General features: G+C 55.4%; 6 protein-coding genes across 6 annotated transcripts; 2 read left to right on the forward strand and 4 right to left on the reverse strand.

Annotated features, from left to right (window-relative positions):
* Nucleotides 1–2,169: 2,169 nt before the first annotated feature.
* Nucleotides 2,170–4,578, forward strand: CTRU02_201306 (extracellular dipeptidyl-peptidase dpp4; the record flags this gene model as incomplete). Its single annotated transcript, XM_036726338.1, has 2 exons — nucleotides 2,170–2,649; nucleotides 2,719–4,578. 2 exons carry the CDS (start codon nucleotides 2,170–2,172, stop codon nucleotides 4,576–4,578), a joined length of 2,340 nt encoding a protein of 779 aa, XP_036582020.1.
* An 851-nt stretch (nucleotides 4,579–5,429) lies between these two features.
* CTRU02_201307 (uncharacterized protein) lies at nucleotides 5,430–6,032 on the reverse strand (the record flags this gene model as incomplete). The annotated part of the gene is made up of 2 exons (XM_036726339.1): nucleotides 5,430–5,953; nucleotides 6,020–6,032. 2 exons carry the CDS (start codon nucleotides 6,030–6,032, stop codon nucleotides 5,430–5,432), a joined length of 537 nt encoding a protein of 178 aa, XP_036582021.1.
* A 439-nt stretch (nucleotides 6,033–6,471) lies between these two features.
* CTRU02_201308 (uncharacterized protein) lies at nucleotides 6,472–7,491 on the forward strand (the record flags this gene model as incomplete). The annotated part of the gene is made up of 2 exons (XM_036726340.1): nucleotides 6,472–6,812; nucleotides 6,873–7,491. 2 exons carry the CDS (start codon nucleotides 6,472–6,474, stop codon nucleotides 7,489–7,491), a joined length of 960 nt encoding a protein of 319 aa, XP_036582022.1.
* A 375-nt stretch (nucleotides 7,492–7,866) lies between these two features.
* On the reverse strand, nucleotides 7,867–10,728 carry CTRU02_201309 (alpha-galactosidase; the record flags this gene model as incomplete). The annotated part of the gene is made up of 1 exon (XM_036726341.1): nucleotides 7,867–10,728. One exon carries the CDS (start codon nucleotides 10,726–10,728, stop codon nucleotides 7,867–7,869), a length of 2,862 nt encoding a protein of 953 aa, XP_036582023.1.
* Nucleotides 10,729–11,925: 1,197 nt separating this feature from the next.
* On the reverse strand, nucleotides 11,926–13,750 carry CTRU02_201310 (alpha-galactosidase; the record flags this gene model as incomplete). The annotated part of the gene is made up of 4 exons (XM_036726342.2): nucleotides 11,926–12,863; nucleotides 13,006–13,089; nucleotides 13,255–13,648; nucleotides 13,730–13,750. The coding sequence occupies 4 exons, from the start codon at nucleotides 13,748–13,750 to the stop codon at nucleotides 11,926–11,928; spliced, it is 1,437 nt and encodes a 478-aa protein (XP_036582024.2).
* Nucleotides 13,751–15,487: 1,737 nt separating this feature from the next.
* On the reverse strand, nucleotides 15,488–17,144 carry CTRU02_201311 (WSC domain-containing protein; the record flags this gene model as incomplete). Its single annotated transcript, XM_036726343.1, has 3 exons — nucleotides 15,488–16,685; nucleotides 16,735–16,894; nucleotides 16,979–17,144. 3 exons carry the CDS (start codon nucleotides 17,142–17,144, stop codon nucleotides 15,488–15,490), a joined length of 1,524 nt encoding a protein of 507 aa, XP_036582025.1.
* Between the last annotated feature and the right edge of the window lie 205 nt (nucleotides 17,145–17,349).

Consider the following 17,349-nt stretch of genomic DNA (forward strand, 5'->3'; position numbering starts at 1 on the left):
GTATTGAGAGGACTCCTGATGGGGGAATTCAGGTGAGTAAGGTGAGTCGGTGGTGAGCTCGAATTCTTGGTCAGGCGGGGGACATGGAGGGGCCGTGGGCAGAAGGTCGTCATTGGAGAAGGAAAATGCATGGGTTCATATTTATTGATCTGTGCCGCGGAGGCGCTTCCGCTCGAGCAGAGTTGCTTTTGCGGAATGTCCCTTGTCTCTTATGTGATGGTCCCTGGTTAAAAGCTGAACACACAACGTTGAGGGGGAGGGGTGGAGGAGGCTTAGCCCTGTCTCAGTTAATTTGTACATAGTACGCAGATAATGAGGATTCTATGCTGTGGACGAGGGAGCGGTCAGCCTGATCTAGAATGGTCCCTTGATAGGAGAGGACAAACCACAGATGGTCGGCGAGACGAGGATGGAGGGAAGATGCTGGCTGACAATGACAAAGAAGGGCTGGATATGTGTGGTGTGTCTCTGATGTCCCCCCACACCGAAGGTGAGTTGCTCTGCTCTAGCTTAAAGGCAGTAGGCGTCCAATCGCTGTCGGATAAGACTTCGGCGGCTTAAAGCCCGCCGAACACCCGTCGATCAGAGGCAGCGCACGGGCACTATTAGCGGGGGACAGGAACCTCTAATGGCTGTCCGGGGAGCTTCCGTTAGGCTTCCGCCTAGGCGGGGACGCTTAGACACGGTCAGCAGTGAGACACACACCCACACACCACCTTTTTTTTTTTTTTTTTTTCTCTCACTATCTTCTCACAAATGTGGTTGATCAGGCCAGACCATCGCATAATGCGACCTTTTCTTCATTGGTTCCGGAATCGGATTTCAAAAAAGGGGTCACATTCTCTCATATCATAATGTGATTAGTCATTTTAGTCTTAAAAGCATCGCTCGAAATGAGAAGCTGCCGCTCAGTACACATGTCCTGCATGGGCGCGGTTACATAGTAGACGGGGCCCCGTCACTACCAAGGAATGAGGCAAAGATGCCCTGCATGCTGTGATCGCAGTGTTGATGTACGTAAAAGAATATATACCGTCGGCAGTGTAGCAAGCAGGATTCGATCGCTTGGTGGTGGTGGTGGTAGTGGTGGTAGTATTAGTAGCAGTAGTGGTGTGGTGGGTGATGTGGTGGGGAGGCTGGGGCTGCCCGCACTGAAAGGGGATCACATTATGGATGCATGGAGAACATTTATCGGCATTGGCAATTGGCAGCGACATTGCCGTTACTATCTTTTTTTTCTTTTTCCTTTTTTTTTTTTTAATCTTTTTTTATTCCCTCTCTTCTCTTCATCCCCCTCCAGACACTGTCTCTCTTGTCCCAGGTCCACCCCCCACCCGTTGTGTATACACAAGGTATGTATATCCATACTATGTATTCATACTGTACTACTTCCAATACTGGTAGTACACCAGCCACTCCAGTCCAAGTGTAACCTTCCCGAACAGGCATCGACCTGGGCCACCACCTACTCTAATTCAAGTCTTGGCTCTTTTCGCGTGCTCACAACGCTTTCATTATTTCAACCAGAAACAAGCCGCTCAAAGCCAATACACGTTATTAAATACCGGTAGCGTACGCGAGTGACCCATTCTCCAACGTCTTTTGTTTTTTTCTTTCCAAAAGTCTTGGAACATGGGAACTTAGGCCGACTTTGGCAGGTCCATATTCATGGCCCCAGGATCTTTTGTCCACCAACAAACAACAACACCACGCTCCAAAGTCTCGCCAGACTAAACCTGGCCACTCAGAGCTCATTGCCGAGACCAACACCCGCCGGTATATACATGGTAGCTCTCAGAGCTCCATATGATGCTGTCTTGGCACCACGAGCACGACATGTAACCTGCCCAACGACCATCGCTTCCAGTGGGCCGTTCCACAGACCGAATGAACGATCAACGGGGCCTCGCCATATCGTGGAGCCCGCGCTGCAACCCAATTGACATCGACCTGCCCGATAAGCCATTGCATCGTCTCCATTCAATGTCATTCGGTCAATGCATGTCTTGGGTTGGGGAGAAGCTATAAAAACTTGGGGGCACTCCGGACGGGACCTTTTCCCCGCTCTCTTTTGGCTCTTGCTTCTCTTCGTCTACTCCTCGTTCAGACGAAGTTGTCGGCAGTAGCAGGAGACGAAGAACTACACAGAGGACGCAATCCGACAACACAATGGCGCGTCTCTTGAAAGCCGTCGCTGCTAGCGCCCTCCTTCTGGGTTCCGCTTCCGCTATCGACCGTGAGCCTCACCAGCCTGTCGGAGGTGGTGATCATATTGTTACCTGGAACGAGACCGTCGTATCGCCCCGCTTCGGTGCCAGCTCCCGCTCCGTCAGCTGGCTCTCAGGTGCCGAGGATGGCCGCTTCATCTACCTTTCCGATGCTGAGGATTTCATCATTGAGGACATCGTTACTGGCGCCAACGAGACTTTCGTTTCCGCCGACAAGGCTCCAGAGGGCTACGCCGACTACTGGATCCGCCCCGACCAGAAGAAGGTTCTTTTCGCCACCAACACAACCAAGCAGTACCGCCACTCGTACTTTGCCGATTACTCCATCCTTGATGTCGAGTCCGGCGTTACTGTGCCGCTGGTGGACGATCAGGTGGGCGACATTCAGTACGCTGAATTTTCGCCGGTCGGCGATGCCATTGTGAGTTGTTTCTTTTTCCTGGGAGCTCGGGCTTCTAGGGACCACAGCTAACCCCGGCATTTACTCTAGGCGTTTGTCCGAGGCAACAACCTCTACCTGAGCAAGAATGGCACAATCTCCCAGATCACAAAGGACGGCGGTCCCGATCTTTTCCATGGTGTTCCTGACTGGGTGTACGAGGAGGAAATCTTCGGCAGCCGCAGCACCTTTTGGTTCTCCCCAGACGGCAAATATGTCGCCTATCTCAGCTTCAACGAGACTGGTGTCGAGACCTTCACTATCCCCTACTTTATGGGTGGCAACAAGATCGCTCCTCCCTACCCCGTTGAGCTGGATCTGCGTTACCCCAAGGTCGGCAGCAAGAACCCGACCGTCCAGCTGACTCTTTTGGACGTCGAGACTGAGGACATCACTCCAGTTGCCATTGATGCTTTCCCCATTGATGATCTCGTCGTTGGCGAGCTGAAATGGGTTACCGACAAGCACGCCAGCTTCGTCTACCGCGCTTTCAACCGCGTCCAGGATCAGGAGAAGATTGTCCGCGTCGATGTTGAGGGTGTTGCCTCAAAGACCATTCGCGAACGCGATGGCTCCGACGGCTGGCTCGACAACAACCAGGGCATTGAGTACCTCGGCCCCCTCCAAAACACCACTGAAGCGTACTACCTCGACCTCTCTGACGTCTCCGGCTGGAACCACCTCTACCTCTACCCCGTCAACGGTGGCAATGCTATTGCCTTGACCAGCGGCGAGTGGGAGGTCACCGCCGTTCTCAAGATCGACACCGAGCGCCGCCTCATCTACTACCTCTCCACGGAGCATCACAGCACGGAGCGCCATCTCTACTCTGTGTCTTATCCCTCGGGCACCAAGAAGGCCCTGGTTGACGACACCGTCGCCGGCTACTGGAGCGCCTCATTCTCCGCCTCTGGAGGCTACTACATCCTCACCTACCAGGGCCCCAACGTCCCCTACCAAGAGCTCTACTCTGTCAACTCCACCGAGCCTCTCCGAACCATCACCAGCAACGAGGCCCTCGTCGCCCGCCTGCAGGAGTACAAGCTCCCCAACATCACCTACCTTGAGCTCGCACACCCTGACGGTTACAGCCTGAACGTTATGCAGCGTCTGCCCGCCAACTTTGACCCGTCCAAGAAGTACCCTGCCCTCTTCACACCCTATGGAGGTCCTGGTGCCCAAGAGGTCACGAAGCGATACCAGTCCATCAACTGGCGTGCTTTCATCGCCTCGAACCCCGAGCTCGAGTATATCACTTACACGGTGGACAACCGCGGCACAGGCTACAAGGGCCGCGCTTTCCGTTCCACCGTCGCTGGCCATCTCGGCCGCCTCGAGCCCGTCGACCAGATCTGGGCTGCCGAGGAGCTGTCCTCCAAGAAATCCTTTATTGACGCCGAGAAGATTGGCATCTTTGGCTGGTCCTACGGCGGATACCTCGCCGCCAAGGTTGTCGAGCAGGACTCTGGAGTTTTCTCCTCCGCACTCATCGTCGCTCCCGTGAGCGACTGGCGCTTCTACGACTCGCTCTACACCGAGCGCTACATGAAGACCCTAGACGCGAACGAGGAGGGCTACAATGAGACGGCCGTGCGCAAGGCCGACGGCTTCAAGAATATTGCCGGCGAGTTCACTATCCTGCACGGCACCGGCGACGACAACGTGCACTACCAGAACGCCGCCGCGCTCATCGACCTCCTCGTCAGCGCGGGAGTGCCCAACACCAAGATGAACTGGCTGACCTTCACCGACAGCGACCACAGCATCGTGTACAACGGAGCCAGCATCTGGCTGTACAAGTACCTTACTGAGGCGTTATTCCGGGAGAAGAAGCGCTCTGGAGACCGGTTGGTGCACCAATGGAGCAAGAAGAGCTTGGAGGAGACCAAGTTTGACTTTGAGCTTGCGTAGGCGGTTGGTGAGGATTTCGTATCCTCAGGACCATTCGTCTAGATTCGTATAGACAGTTTCTTGTACAAAGTTACAATCATAATTATCAATTCACCGATATGATGTCCTGGATTCTTCACCATGTCTCGAGCCTTGTCGTAACTGTCCTTTTGATAACACCACATAGGCAAGCTGTTGATAATGAGCCATTCAGCCACACAACAAACACATACCGTCTACGTGATCGACAGCGCCATGACCATTGTCGCACGCTACTACGGCGTTTCCCGCGCGTTCTAGAAACAGACTTTCGGCACCAACACGTTGGATCCAATAGTAAATCAATAACCTGGGCAAAATGTCTCACGAAAAATTTGATGGGACCTCGTGGAAGGACAAGGTTTATGGTCGCAGTTTCCTCACTAGCGCTTCGTGCGAGCTAACCACGTTTTAACAAAATCAGCGGCCGCCGGTCAAAGATAGCCGAAGCCTGAAAGAAGAAGAAGAAAACAGTTGCGTGGTTGACTGTCAATAAAAACAAATACTAGCGAGACTCATGTTCCAAGCCGGTTTCTCCAGCCGGATGATAAAGCGTGATATCAGTTGTCCGCCGAGAGCCGAAGCCCAAGACCCAAAACACAAACAAAAATAAATACATAATAATAATGGGGCCCCAATGCCATGAATAACGCCATACCCATCACGTCATGATAAAATGGTCGCCCGCTGGATGAAGGCATATACCAACACACGAAGGCAGCGCACATCGTGCACGTTCTCTCACTCCCTGTCCCTCATTCTCTCTCTCTCTCTCTCTCTCTCTCTCTCTCTCTCTCTCTCTCTCTCTCTCTCAGAGGGCCCGGGATGACCTCTCATTTCATGCTCAAACCCCCAAAAACCCTATCCAGCTCCGCTCCCTGGTCGTTTGCCGGCATCTCGCTCGTGCCTGCGTGTTCCGCCGCGGTCTGCGCATCGGGTTCTGTGGACCCGGCAGGCCTCTCGGGCTCGAGAAGCCTCGCGTCACTGTCCAGCCAGCCTGGGGCAACCCGTCTCTTCTCAGCCAACTCGCGCGCCTGAATACGCTCCTCGAGCTCCCGCAGGTCGCGCTCAGCGTCCTCCTGCATCTTTGTAATATGCGCCTGTAGTGCGCGGCACGAGGCAATGATGTCGTCCGGGTGTGCGGCGTGACCAGATTGCGAGATGACATACTTGGGCTTGTTCGCCGAGGGGTCTGTTGAGGCGGCGGCCTCGTCGGTCACGGCAGCCGGGACGCCCGTCGCTGAGGGCGGCAGGGCAGAGGGCATCGCCTTGTAGTTATAGGACAAGGTCGTGGCCGCCGGAAGGGAGATGAAGGGGGAGACGGTCAATGGGACCTGCTCTAGGAGCGGGTGGGAGCCTTGTCATCTGTGAGCATTTTGAATCTGTAAAAAGAGGCGAGGAATGAAGGGGGAGGGTTACTTACGGTTGCTATACATTATGGGCGGCCTGATCTCGGATCGATACTATTTGATGGGGATAAATGCCGTTTTGGAAGACGGATCAGCTCAGGGAGAAGTGCATGAGGTCAGTCTGCAGCGTGTCAACTGCTCGAAACTCCTCGCAAGAAAAAGCCGTAGAGGGATGTGTGAGGTGTTGGTTGCCTCTAAGCCCAGTCAATGCGAAGCTCTGTCGTCCCCGCGACCAACTCTAGCAAAAGGGTTAATTACGACAGGCGGAACGACATCGGTGTGGAGAGCTCAGACCCCCTCCCCATTGTGGAGCCGGGTACGTATTCCTCAGCAATGATCTTCACCGCCTTCCCTCTTTTCACCTTCCCCATGATTACATCATCATACTCCTGAATCACGTGGTGATAATGATAAGAGCTTGTCCACTTACATCCAGCTTCCACAGCCAGCAACTTCAGCCCCCACCATGAAGGGTCTCACAGCAGAACCAAAGCAGAGTCCGCTCAAGGACCTTTCACACATAATCACCATGTTGCCGACAACAATTCGTTCCCCCCCTGCCGTGGGAGACTACATCCCGATCGAGGAGCATCAGTCCCAGACTCCCGAGACCTTCTTCGGCGGCAAACCTGTGCTGCATTACCACCTCGAGGGTGCCAAGGCATGGATCCCCGCGTCGCAGAAGGGCAGCCTGGCTGTGTTTCCCGCCGATGCTTCTACGACTGCGACGGCGCCTGAGGGCACGACGTTGAGGGAACTGGGAGAGGAGCTCACGGAGCAGCAGGTTTCCGTCTTTGTTAACTCAGAGTATGTACACCTCTTGGACGCGGGGTGTTTTCAATGGCTGGGGGCTAACTTGGATGGCAGAAACTTTACAATCTTCTCAACGGCCGCCGGAGCTGGCGTCTTGATTCCCTACCCGTCAATCTCGATCCACGCAGTCAAGCAAGTCGGTACCATTGGGGATGCGACACCGCTCCAGGCTATCTGGATGCAATTGGAGCTCGCGGACGGCGGCGACGGCGACGACGATTTCAACACGATCGATCTGACCCTTGTACCCGCGGTGACGGCTGGCGCACAGGCCGATGTGCAGAAGCTCTACGATGCCATCTCTGCGTGCTCCGATCTCCACCCTGACCCCGCCGATGAGGACGACGAGGACGAAGACGGCAGGATCATCTTCGAGGGCGACCACGAACCCGTAGAGGGATACACTGGCGTCTTGCACGGCGCTGCCGACGGGGGTCTGCCCCCTGCATTCCCCGGCAGCGGCGGATGGATCACGGCGGAGAACGTACATTTGCATTTTGACGCCGATGGAAACTGGATTGGTGGACAGAACGGCGAGGAGGGCGAGGATGGCGAGAACGCGGGCGAACTTGGCGAGGGTGCAGGTAGAGTCAGGGCCCGCGACGAGGTCAACGACGGGGTGAACGGACATGAGGACTCAGAGAACAAGCGGCCGCGTGTCGATGAGCAGTAGACTGAGTGGGTGGGGGGACAGTGTGACGAGGAACGACATGATACCATGGTTAGGGGCCCGGACTCAATAAAGCGAGGTAGGGATACCATTTCTCTCTCAAACTCACGCCTGATTTTTTCCCTGATAATGGAGTCTCTCGGCACGAGACATGCCGCCTGCGTCTGACGATGTGTTGACTTTGGTTCGTGTGAAATTGGGTGACTATGATATCTGCTAATGCTCCCTAGACAATACATGGACGTCGTGCTCTGCGTGAGACATTCAACACCACAAAATACTCGCTTAAAACCCCCCCGCTATAAAACCGGATAAGACCGATCATTATGATTATTTTTTCCAAGACAAATGAAAACCCCACGAGGCTAACTCGAAGCCTCAAAACCGGACAATCCCGATGGCGTCCGCCATCAGACCACCACGCGACGGTGACAGCTTGCTCGGTGACGCCTCCGTCTCTGACTCTAACCCACTCACGCCCCCATACGTCTCCCCCAGCGACCTCCCCGGGCTCTTCTCAGGGCTCCCTGTTTCACGCGTTATCGTTCTCTGCGACCTCGGCGACGGTTCAAGCGGCCTAGGGCCCCTCACCACCCCGACCACCCTCGCCTCGTTCTCCTGTTCCTCCACCGCCGCCCTCAGCGTCTCCAACCTCGCGTTCGCACCAGGTCGGCCTTTGATCACGGCAATAGAGTTCCGCGCCCCCTTGATAGACGACCGCGTGTTCCGCTTTGCTTTCGGGTTGCCAAGCGCCAGGTAATTCTGTCGCCCGATCTTGCTCACGCGGCTATTACTCCTATCGGGGCTGAACCCGCCGCCGCGCATATTAGGTAAAGTGGGGCTCTCCGGGTCCGAGACGGAGGATCCGCCGCTGAGGGTGCTCATCTGGCTGTTCATCCGTCGGAGCTGCGCGACCGTCGATTGTAAGCCCATTACTGCGAAATCTCTATGGAACGAGTTCCGCTTCGGCGAGCCTGACGGGTTGAGGATGATGGAAGGGTAATCGGCGCGGTGGTCTCTGGAGGTGGATGATTGGCGGGAGAGCGTGCGTCCGAGAGCGGGACTGCGCATGCCGCGGCGTTTATGTCTTCCCGGCGTTGGCGAGCCGTTTCTCGGTTCGCGGTGGAGCTCCGGGTTGGGAAGCGGCAGACGCGGAGGGGACGACGCGGGACCGGATCCGTGGAGGGAGTTCCTTGCAGGGCGGATCTTGGGGGAGATGCTTCCCCCAAGCAAAGATATGTTGCCCTCTGGGCTCTCCATCACCGATACTTCGCGGGTCGGTGACTCGAGAGCCGGGTGTAGGTTCATTGGAGGCGGGAAGACGTTGGTCTTCTGGCCCGTATTTGGTTTATTCGTTGGCGTCTCCGGCTGGGCGTTGCCTTCTGGTGACGTCCCTGGGCTGGCTTTCATGCTGACTACAGTAGTGCTGGAGACGAGGACGACGGGCTTCATCGACGTCACGCTCTTGGGACGTATTGTATCTGGTGACGGGGGTAGGCTGGGCGCGTGCATTAGGATAGACAGTCGCGGCTGGTTCTTTTCCGCCGTGCTGCCTCGCTTCGGATGCGGGGAGTTGCTCGCTGATTTGCAGTCGACCGGTGTCTTCTCCTCTGGCGGCGTGACCCGGCGGAGCGGGGGTAAGCTTGCCGACAGACGTTTAGGGCTTCGGGGTGGTACATCCGGCGGTGTGATGAAGGGATCGCATATTTGCGTGTCGATGACGAGGCCCTTTGGTTTCCGGCCGCGGACGGTGCCCTCGCCGTGTACCCCTCCGCCAGTCTTGCTGTCGTCCTCCGGTTCGTTGACGCTATACAACGTCGACAACGAAGACGAGGCGTTGCTTCCGAGCGACCCAATCGACATACACCTGTCCTCGGGCTTGGCCTCATTCGCTGGGGAGTTGTCATTGGACCGCCTACTTGGGCTCGTCAGCCCCATGGAGAGGATATTTTCAATCTCCGGCGTCGTCTCGCCGAACAAACTGTCTCCGTCGGAAGTAATCGATATTTGTGAGATATTACGCTTGTGACGGGGGTCAGGCGTGTGCGCTGATACCACCGATAGTCTCTTTTGGGGACTAGGTGTGCGCATGCGCTGCTGAGGTTGTTGTTGCTGCTGCTGCTGTGTAAACGCGCCCATGGCAAACCCAACCTGGTCTACCACCATATCGCGCTTCACCGGGGAGTCGAACTTTATCGGAGAGTGAGGTTTAGTCGGCGAGCCGGGCGGCGCTTTAACCGGTGAGCTAATCTTGACAGGTGACTGTGACTTGGTCGGGGATCCTCGCGGAGTCAGCACGCTCGAACCGGCCGAAGCAGAGTTCGCTCTCTGGCGCGTGGCAGGTCTACTATTCATCGGCGTGACGCTTTGCAACCTCTCCTCCGTGGACCGGAGAATCTCAGCGAGGTCGGACTCGGTCGTCTTGTGCCGCAGCCGTTGCAAAGATCCCACCCTCTGCACCTGCGGACCGGGCGGAGCACTACACCTCGCCGCGGCAGCCATCTTCTCCGCGTGCTCATACGACGACGCGGCCGTCTGGATCGTTATCCTCGGCTGCTGGCTCCGCTGCGGAGGCAGACTCACCGGCCGGGGCTGCTGGATGATGTAAGGGTGCTGCTGATGGTCATCGCCGTGGAACCGGCTGTCCGCGAAGGCCTCTTCCTCCTTGAACCCCGCCATATCAGGCAGCGTCGGCGTCCTCAAGATGAAGCTGTCGCGGATGCTCAGCCGCCTCTCGTCCCTCTGCACCTTTGGGCCGTGGATCGCGTCCTCATCGATCCAGCTGTGGTTCCTCCTCATGTGTCCGCCCCTCTGCTGGCCCTCGGCGGCCTCGGCCGGCGCGCCAAATACGTCGAACGTCTTGCTCCGCGGCACGCTCATGATGGACGCCAGGGAGCGGTGCGGCTGCTGCTCGTGGATCTCCACCATGTCCATGTACGTCTGGTGGCCGCCGTGTCTCGGCTGCGTCTTGGTGAGGCGGCGGGGGCGAGGGCTGGAGCTGGAAGTGTGAGGCGGGCCGCCGTCCGAGGCGACCTCGTCGTCTTCCCCCGACATACATCGTGGGGAGAGTGTCTTTGTACGGTGACGACGGCTGGCGAGGGCGACGAGGAGGAAGGCGAGACAGATGAAGAGGAGGAGCCCACCTCCTATGGCGATGGCGAGGAGAACGGGGAGAGTCATGCCGCCGGTCCCCTCGATGATTGCCGAGTCTTCACGGCCGACGAGAGGCGAGGACGACATGGTGGTGAGCGAAGTGTTTTCGGAACCCCAAGGCGCTTTTGCTTCTATGTGTGTGTGTGTGTGTGTTTTTTTTTTTCTTTTTCTTGATGTGGGTGGTGACGTGCGAGAGCCTCGCTCACTACAAGAGTAGGGATCCAGACAGCGTCGTGGCACGGGCGGACGTGGAAAAGACGATGATGACACCACGATGCTGAAGCCTCATGATGCGGAAGCGGTATAGGTTTCTCCTCTTTTCCCACCTTTCGTTTGCCCTCACTTGTGTGTGTGTGTGTGTGTGTGTGTGTGTGTGTGTGTGTGTATCTTCCTGTGATGGAATCGGAGGAAAGGGAAAACGGTGTATAGGCTAGCACGAATCGGAGAGAATATGATGAGGTAGCAATGCGAGGAACTCTCAGTTTGGTGGTGTGAGTAAACAACGCAAGAATGGCACGAAGTGTTTTGGGAATGGGGAAGATCAGTGACCGAAGTGGAAAAGAGAGGGAAAGCAAAAGGAAAAAAAAAATAAACAGGGTCTTTGCAGCTGTAAAAAGTTTGCCTCCGGAGGTCTCTTTTTCCTTCTACAGGCAAATAAGCCCAGGAAATGAGAATGGCTGGCGCATATTGGAAACGAAAACCTTTGTTGCCAACCTGCTCGTTCATGACGACTGGTGGGTGGTGTGGTGCGTTTTAGGAAAACTTGGTCTCAGTCTAATCAGGCCTCGGGAATGCATTCTCGTTGCGTTGTCACGGGGAATACATTCCTCGCGGTGGGGAGGGGGGAAGACTTCCGACGCAGCGGCGTTTCCACGAGCCTCGCGGAGGTTAGCCTGCAGACAAACGTTCCGAGTGACTTTCTCTCAGGTGGGAAGTGGGAACGTGATGTAATATAAATTCGCGCCCTTGGCTGGGTGGCGCGGTCAAGTTTTGGGAATAGCTTCGCTGGATTCTGGCACGCGGCGGGTTTGATGAACATCAGCAATGCTCATTAATGTAAGATGAGTTGCATGTTGGCGGGAAATAAAACAATCCATTCTTTTTTAGGGAGAACTGCTTAATAGAAAGAAAAAAAAAAAAAGGGAAGGAAGTAAATAAACTACTTTGTTTCCTGTGTATTTCCCTTTCGCGTTTGACCTCGTCGTGTGTGACTTAACTAATCATCACCTTCTGACTCCCTTGCGTCCAGATAAAGTCCCCTTCACCCAGACACCACAACGACGTTCATAAACCCGCAGACTTCTTCTTGACACACTTGTACTCGCTGATCCTCAGCGCCGCCGTGTCGTGGCTCGCCAGCTCGACCGTGACCTCGTTCTCAAACACACCCAGGTCCTCGCCCGTCCACATGTCGTGGACGACGTACCTCTTGGCCGTCGCCAACCCCGGCACGTCCTTGAACGCGACCGTCTTCTTCTCGGTGCCAGAGAGAGTGTTGAGAACGAAGACGTGCGTGCCGTCGACGCTCTTGCCGGACCAGAACTCGGCAGGGTGAGTAAGGTTCCATGCGCCGTCGGGGTTGACGCCCCACTTGTACGGCTGGGCCGCGGCGCCGTACTCCGGGTCCTGGTTGAACTTGACGAGCTCCTTGTTGGCGAGAATCTCGAGGATCTCGGGCTTGATGCCGTCGAGCTTGGTGCCGATGATGAGCGGGCTCTTGAGGGCCGCCCAGAAGGCGAAGTGACTCCTGCTCTCCTCGTAAGTCAGGTTGCCGTTGCCGACCTCGAGCATGTCCCAGTCGCCGTGGCCCCAGAAGCCGTTGACGTCCGGGCCGGACCAGAAGGCGGCGTGGTTGAGGATGGGCATGAGGCCCCATGACCACTGGTGCTGGCCGTACCACTCAGGGTAAATGTCACCCCACATGCGCCAGCTGTGGCCCGTCTCGTTGCCCCAGGCCTCGACGTGGGCGTGGCCCCAGGCGCAGAGGGAGTACTGGATCGTGCGGTCCTGGTCGAGCAGCGCATCGCGCATGCGGCGGTAGCGGTCGGCCGTGACCGAGGTCGACCAGTCGTAGCCGGCGGGCGCAGGCTTGCCTGTCTTGGAGTTGACGGGGTCGCCATTGTCCTGGTTTTCATTGGGAGGGCCGCCGAGCCAGAGCTCGGGGACGTATTTCCAGTCGTCGAACCATTCCTTGGGTACGTTGCAGTTGTCGTACTTCAAGTCTGTGGCGAAGGTATATTAGCAATTCATACCAACTTGGAATCCAAGACATTGTGGGGGTTCCCCCAGCACAGGTAGTAAGTGAGTAGTATAGAGGGAGAAGAGGGAGAGAAGCGAAGTGAGGGATAAATACGAAGAACTCACAATCGATACCCCATTTAGCAAAGGTCGCGGCGTCGATTTCCTCGTAGCCGAGTGATCCCTCAAAGCCACCGCACGTGGATGTTCCTGTAAGGAGTGTCAGTCAGACAGACTGTCGCATCGCCAAACACTAGGTCATCGTAGCATTCCCCGAAGCTTCACGCAGGCGCTGCAAACAGTGAAAACTTCTTCCCACGCGTTCGCATTACGCGTTGACACACTCTAAACTTATCCCCAGTAAATTAAACTCACCCGCGTCGCTGTAGATGCCAACCTTCAACCCCATCTGGTGAATCAAATCAACAGTATGTTTGATCCCCTGAGGGAACTTCTTCAAGTCGACGATGATCTCCTTCGTGACGTTGTCTCTCCGCAGCTCCTTGTCGCTCCAGCAGTCGTCAATGTTAACGTACTCATATCCGAGGTCCTTGAGACCCAGGTCGACCATGAGCTTGGCGACGTTGAGGAACACGGTCTCGTTGATGTCGCACCCGTACTCGTTCCACGAGTTCCATCCCAAGGCCGGCAGGCGTCCTGTTCCGTCACGGCTCACAAGCGCCGAAGCCACGGAAGCCAGGCCGGCGGTGACGGGGAGAACGGCGGAGCGCATTTTGAAGATGTCGAGGGGCCGCGGGTTATGGCAAGTCTGGGTTTGCGTTTGATTTAATCAACCAATTCACTCTAGCCTCGCGAGGGTGTACTTGACGACGGCCGAGAAAAGGCTGACCCGGTAGGACGAGGGGAACATGAGATGGGGACTGGGAAGGAAGGTATTCATATACGCAAGCTTATACCACACATACACACACACACACACACACACACACACACACACACAATTCATCTCCATACATTAACGAAGCGGTCCCCTCAGTAGCATCCGGACCAGGGAAACGAGATGCAACATACCCCAAGGCCATCCCAGGCCCACTGCTGGGCTACTATCCCCGCAATGAACAGGAACAAGGCGACGCCGATGATGGATCTTTTCCATTCTCGAGCCATCGTTATCCGCCTCCGCTCTGGGGGGGTCGACGTCGTTGGAGGAAGCCCGCAGCGTCGCAATCAGTCGTTCTGGACCAGGGGTTCTGGAAAGCCAAGGCCCTTTTCTACGCAGGTCGTTCCCAAAAACAAAACGCTGCAGTGAGGGGTTCGGACGATGAGGGGTCAATTCATCAGATGAGGAGAAGCAAATAAGCTCTCCCCGACGAAAAATAAAAAGTAAACGTCAATTGTTGGTGGCAGCAGCGTTGCAGTCCAGGAGAAATGCAACCCCATGAGCGGCGAAGCCTAGACGTGCGGAAGGTCACCGTCCGAAGAAAGATGGAGCCGCATGGGGGATTTGGGACGGTGAGGGGTCGCTTGGAAGAAAAGAAAAAGGTTACTGCTGCATGTCAGTCATCATGGAAGATTCAACAGACGACTGACTTGGAATTTTCTGCCTTCGGGTAGCTCCTTTGGCTGCCCACACAATATAACGGCGGAGTGACGGGGGAGTTCAAGGCCGAAGGATGAGCTACAGAAAGGTTGACTGACGTTAAGACAAGGAAACCACATGGCTTTGCTTCCGTGGCGTCGGGAATGTCGTTACATGATTCGACCAGCCCTTCAACATTGCTGCGTATGCAGGTCAACGTTGTGGCCATCCAAGCGGGTGTATCCGGATGCGGTCTAGAGCTACTAGAGGCCGTTTGGCGGAAAAGTAGCGGAATATGTGCGCTAACCTCTGTGTTTCTGCTTTGACAACGTCGGTTGTCGGAATGGCGGGAGGGCAAGCAACCAAGTGCGGGGAACCCTGAACGGCTCGTCAAAGTCGGACCACGTTAATCAGTTGATTTGAGGCGGGATCGATCGGGTTGTGGTGGGTGTAGGGATACACTTTGTTGCCTTGCAAGCGGGTCTCTACGTAGGCTCAAGGTGGTAATAACCACAAGCATATCCAAAATGATAATAACTTTAAACAATAATGAGCAAAGGTATCTCTCAATATCCAACGCCTACGGTAATGGACTTGAACTCAGTGGTTACGAAAACATACGAAAGCACTCGCAACCGTAACACCACAACCGATGCCTACAACAACATGCAACCTCCAAACTACACTCGGCAGCTCACTCAATATCCACATGAAAACGACGTGCAAGAACCGACTTGACTTTCATGATTTGCCGCCTAATGATCACCATATCTCATGACGACACGCCATGCCAGGCCCATAACTTGCTAGCTACCTCAAGAAAAAAGCATGTCTGCTCAGAACTGTCCAGACAACAAAAGGTTTCCATGAGCAAGATATGGGGAAAAAACCAATGCGAAGCCAAATCATTTTCCATAGAAAGGGTTCCATTGCTAAAGAAAAAAGGACTTCACATCCTGATGCGTGTCCTGTACAGACAGACGAATCCCAAACCCTAATTTTCGCAACCCTTTTCCGAAATGGAGAAAAGCCTCCTAAAAAGAAAATTGATAAAAGACTCGAGGTCACTTAAAAGTGGTGACGACGGTGGTGGTGAAGGTGACGCGCGCGCAGGGCGGCGGGCGTCGGCGTGGCACTGACCGTCTGAGTCGTGGTGATGTCCTCGTACTCGGTCACGTACACAATCACCTCCTCCCAGAGGATGATCGACACGGTGTTACCGTCCGTGATCGTCTGCGTAGACACGAACTTGGGTGTCGAGGTAGGAGGGGCAGTGGTAACGGGTTCGAAGATCGGGGTAGGGGTGGGCTCGGGGGTCGAGGGCTCAGGAGCAGCGGAAGAAGCAGCCTGGGCAACAACCGGGGCAGTGGACGAAGTGCTGCCGTAGCCATAGCTAGCCTTGCCGCTCTCGTGGAAGACCTGGCCGGGAAGGGGGTTGGCCGTAGCCGTCTTGCCAGGCTTGTAGGTGAGTGTAGGGATGGTAGGGGCAACAATGGTGGAAGAGCTGACAGGAGCGGCACCACCCTCGGAAGAACCATCGCCAAAGGTAATGCGGACGTTACCAGGCAGAACCGTGTCAGGGCCGATGACGTCCTCGGTGGAGAGAATGTCAGGGATCTTCATCGAGCACTGCTTGACCTGGCTCTCGCTCTGAAGGGAGAAAACAGGGCAATCCTCAATTCTGCCAGACATGTTGGTGCAAGTGTCAACAGCACTCTGGAGGAAGTCCTCATCCCAGCCGGACATGAAGTCGCCGTGATATCCGTAGCCCTGGGTGTCGCCGTTGGAGATGACGAAGCGGCCGGCACGGTTCTTGAAGGCGTAGGTGTTCCAGATGGTCTCGTAGAGAAGGTTGGGGACAGAGGTCTCGAATCCCTCAGGGCAGGTACCATCGATGACAAGGTCAGGGTAGGCCATGTGGGACTTGTGGTCCGGAGAATCTTTATCCTTACCATTCCAGCAGGAGGGGAACATCATCTCGAAGCGGACACCGTTGGCACAGTTGGCATCAAGGTAATCCTTGTCGGGAAGGAAGTGGCGGTAGAGAGTGCCCTCAGGAGCACGTTCATAGTTGAGACAGTTGAATCCAACAGCGCGCTGCTCGAGGACGGACTGCTTGGTTTGGCCCAAGGTGACCCAGTCGGACTTCTGAGGGTCGGGCTTGGAGGGGTCGCCGGCGGTGTAGTTGCGGCGGTCAGTGTCACCGGCAATCATGCGGAAGCCGGGGGGGAATGCCTTGATATTCTTTCCATTAAGAAGATAGTACCTAAGAAGATTAGCATCAAACTGGAAGAGAAACGAACTGAAGGTCTTACGCAAGCATTCCTCCGACTTGCTCAACAACCTCGAACTCGCCAGTGGCCGAGTCCTGGAAGTAAAGAGCGGGAGTCCAGTAGGCAGACATGTCCTGCTTGACACGGCAAGAGGTACAGTCGCCGGCAACCAGGTCGCTGAACTCGGCGGTGGGCGAGATTCCTGTGAGAGTGTCAGTCGCGATTCCAAGGCGTGATTTTTTGTTCTTTCTCAGAAGAAAGAACAGAATTCTTATCAGAAACTTACCGTTGGAGCCGTGAATGGCGTGAACGTGAGGAGCAGCCTTGCCGAAGGTCATGAGAGGGTCAACGCGAGCGAGACCAACGCGGCCCTGGCATTCCATACGCCAGAAGGCGTCAGCGCCAACGGCGAGGAAGCTGGTGACAGCGGCGATGTTGGTGAAAGTCTTCATCTTGGCTGATTTCAGACTTGAGAACTTTGAGAAGCTGTCAGTTGAGGGAACAAACAAGATAAAAGGAGTCAGATGAATGGTTGACTTACAGTAAAAAATGATACAAAAGCTGGGTATCAATGTACGATGTGTGCGTGACTGGTAACAAAGTCGATACGGTCCAAAAGGAAAGTAGTCGATGTGAGAATTGCCGGTTGGAAAGACT

The sequence above is a fragment of the Colletotrichum truncatum genome (assembly GCF_014235925.2).
Source record: "Colletotrichum truncatum strain CMES1059 chromosome Unknown Contig_0001, whole genome shotgun sequence".
Lineage (NCBI taxonomy): Eukaryota > Fungi > Ascomycota > Sordariomycetes > Glomerellales > Glomerellaceae > Colletotrichum > Colletotrichum truncatum.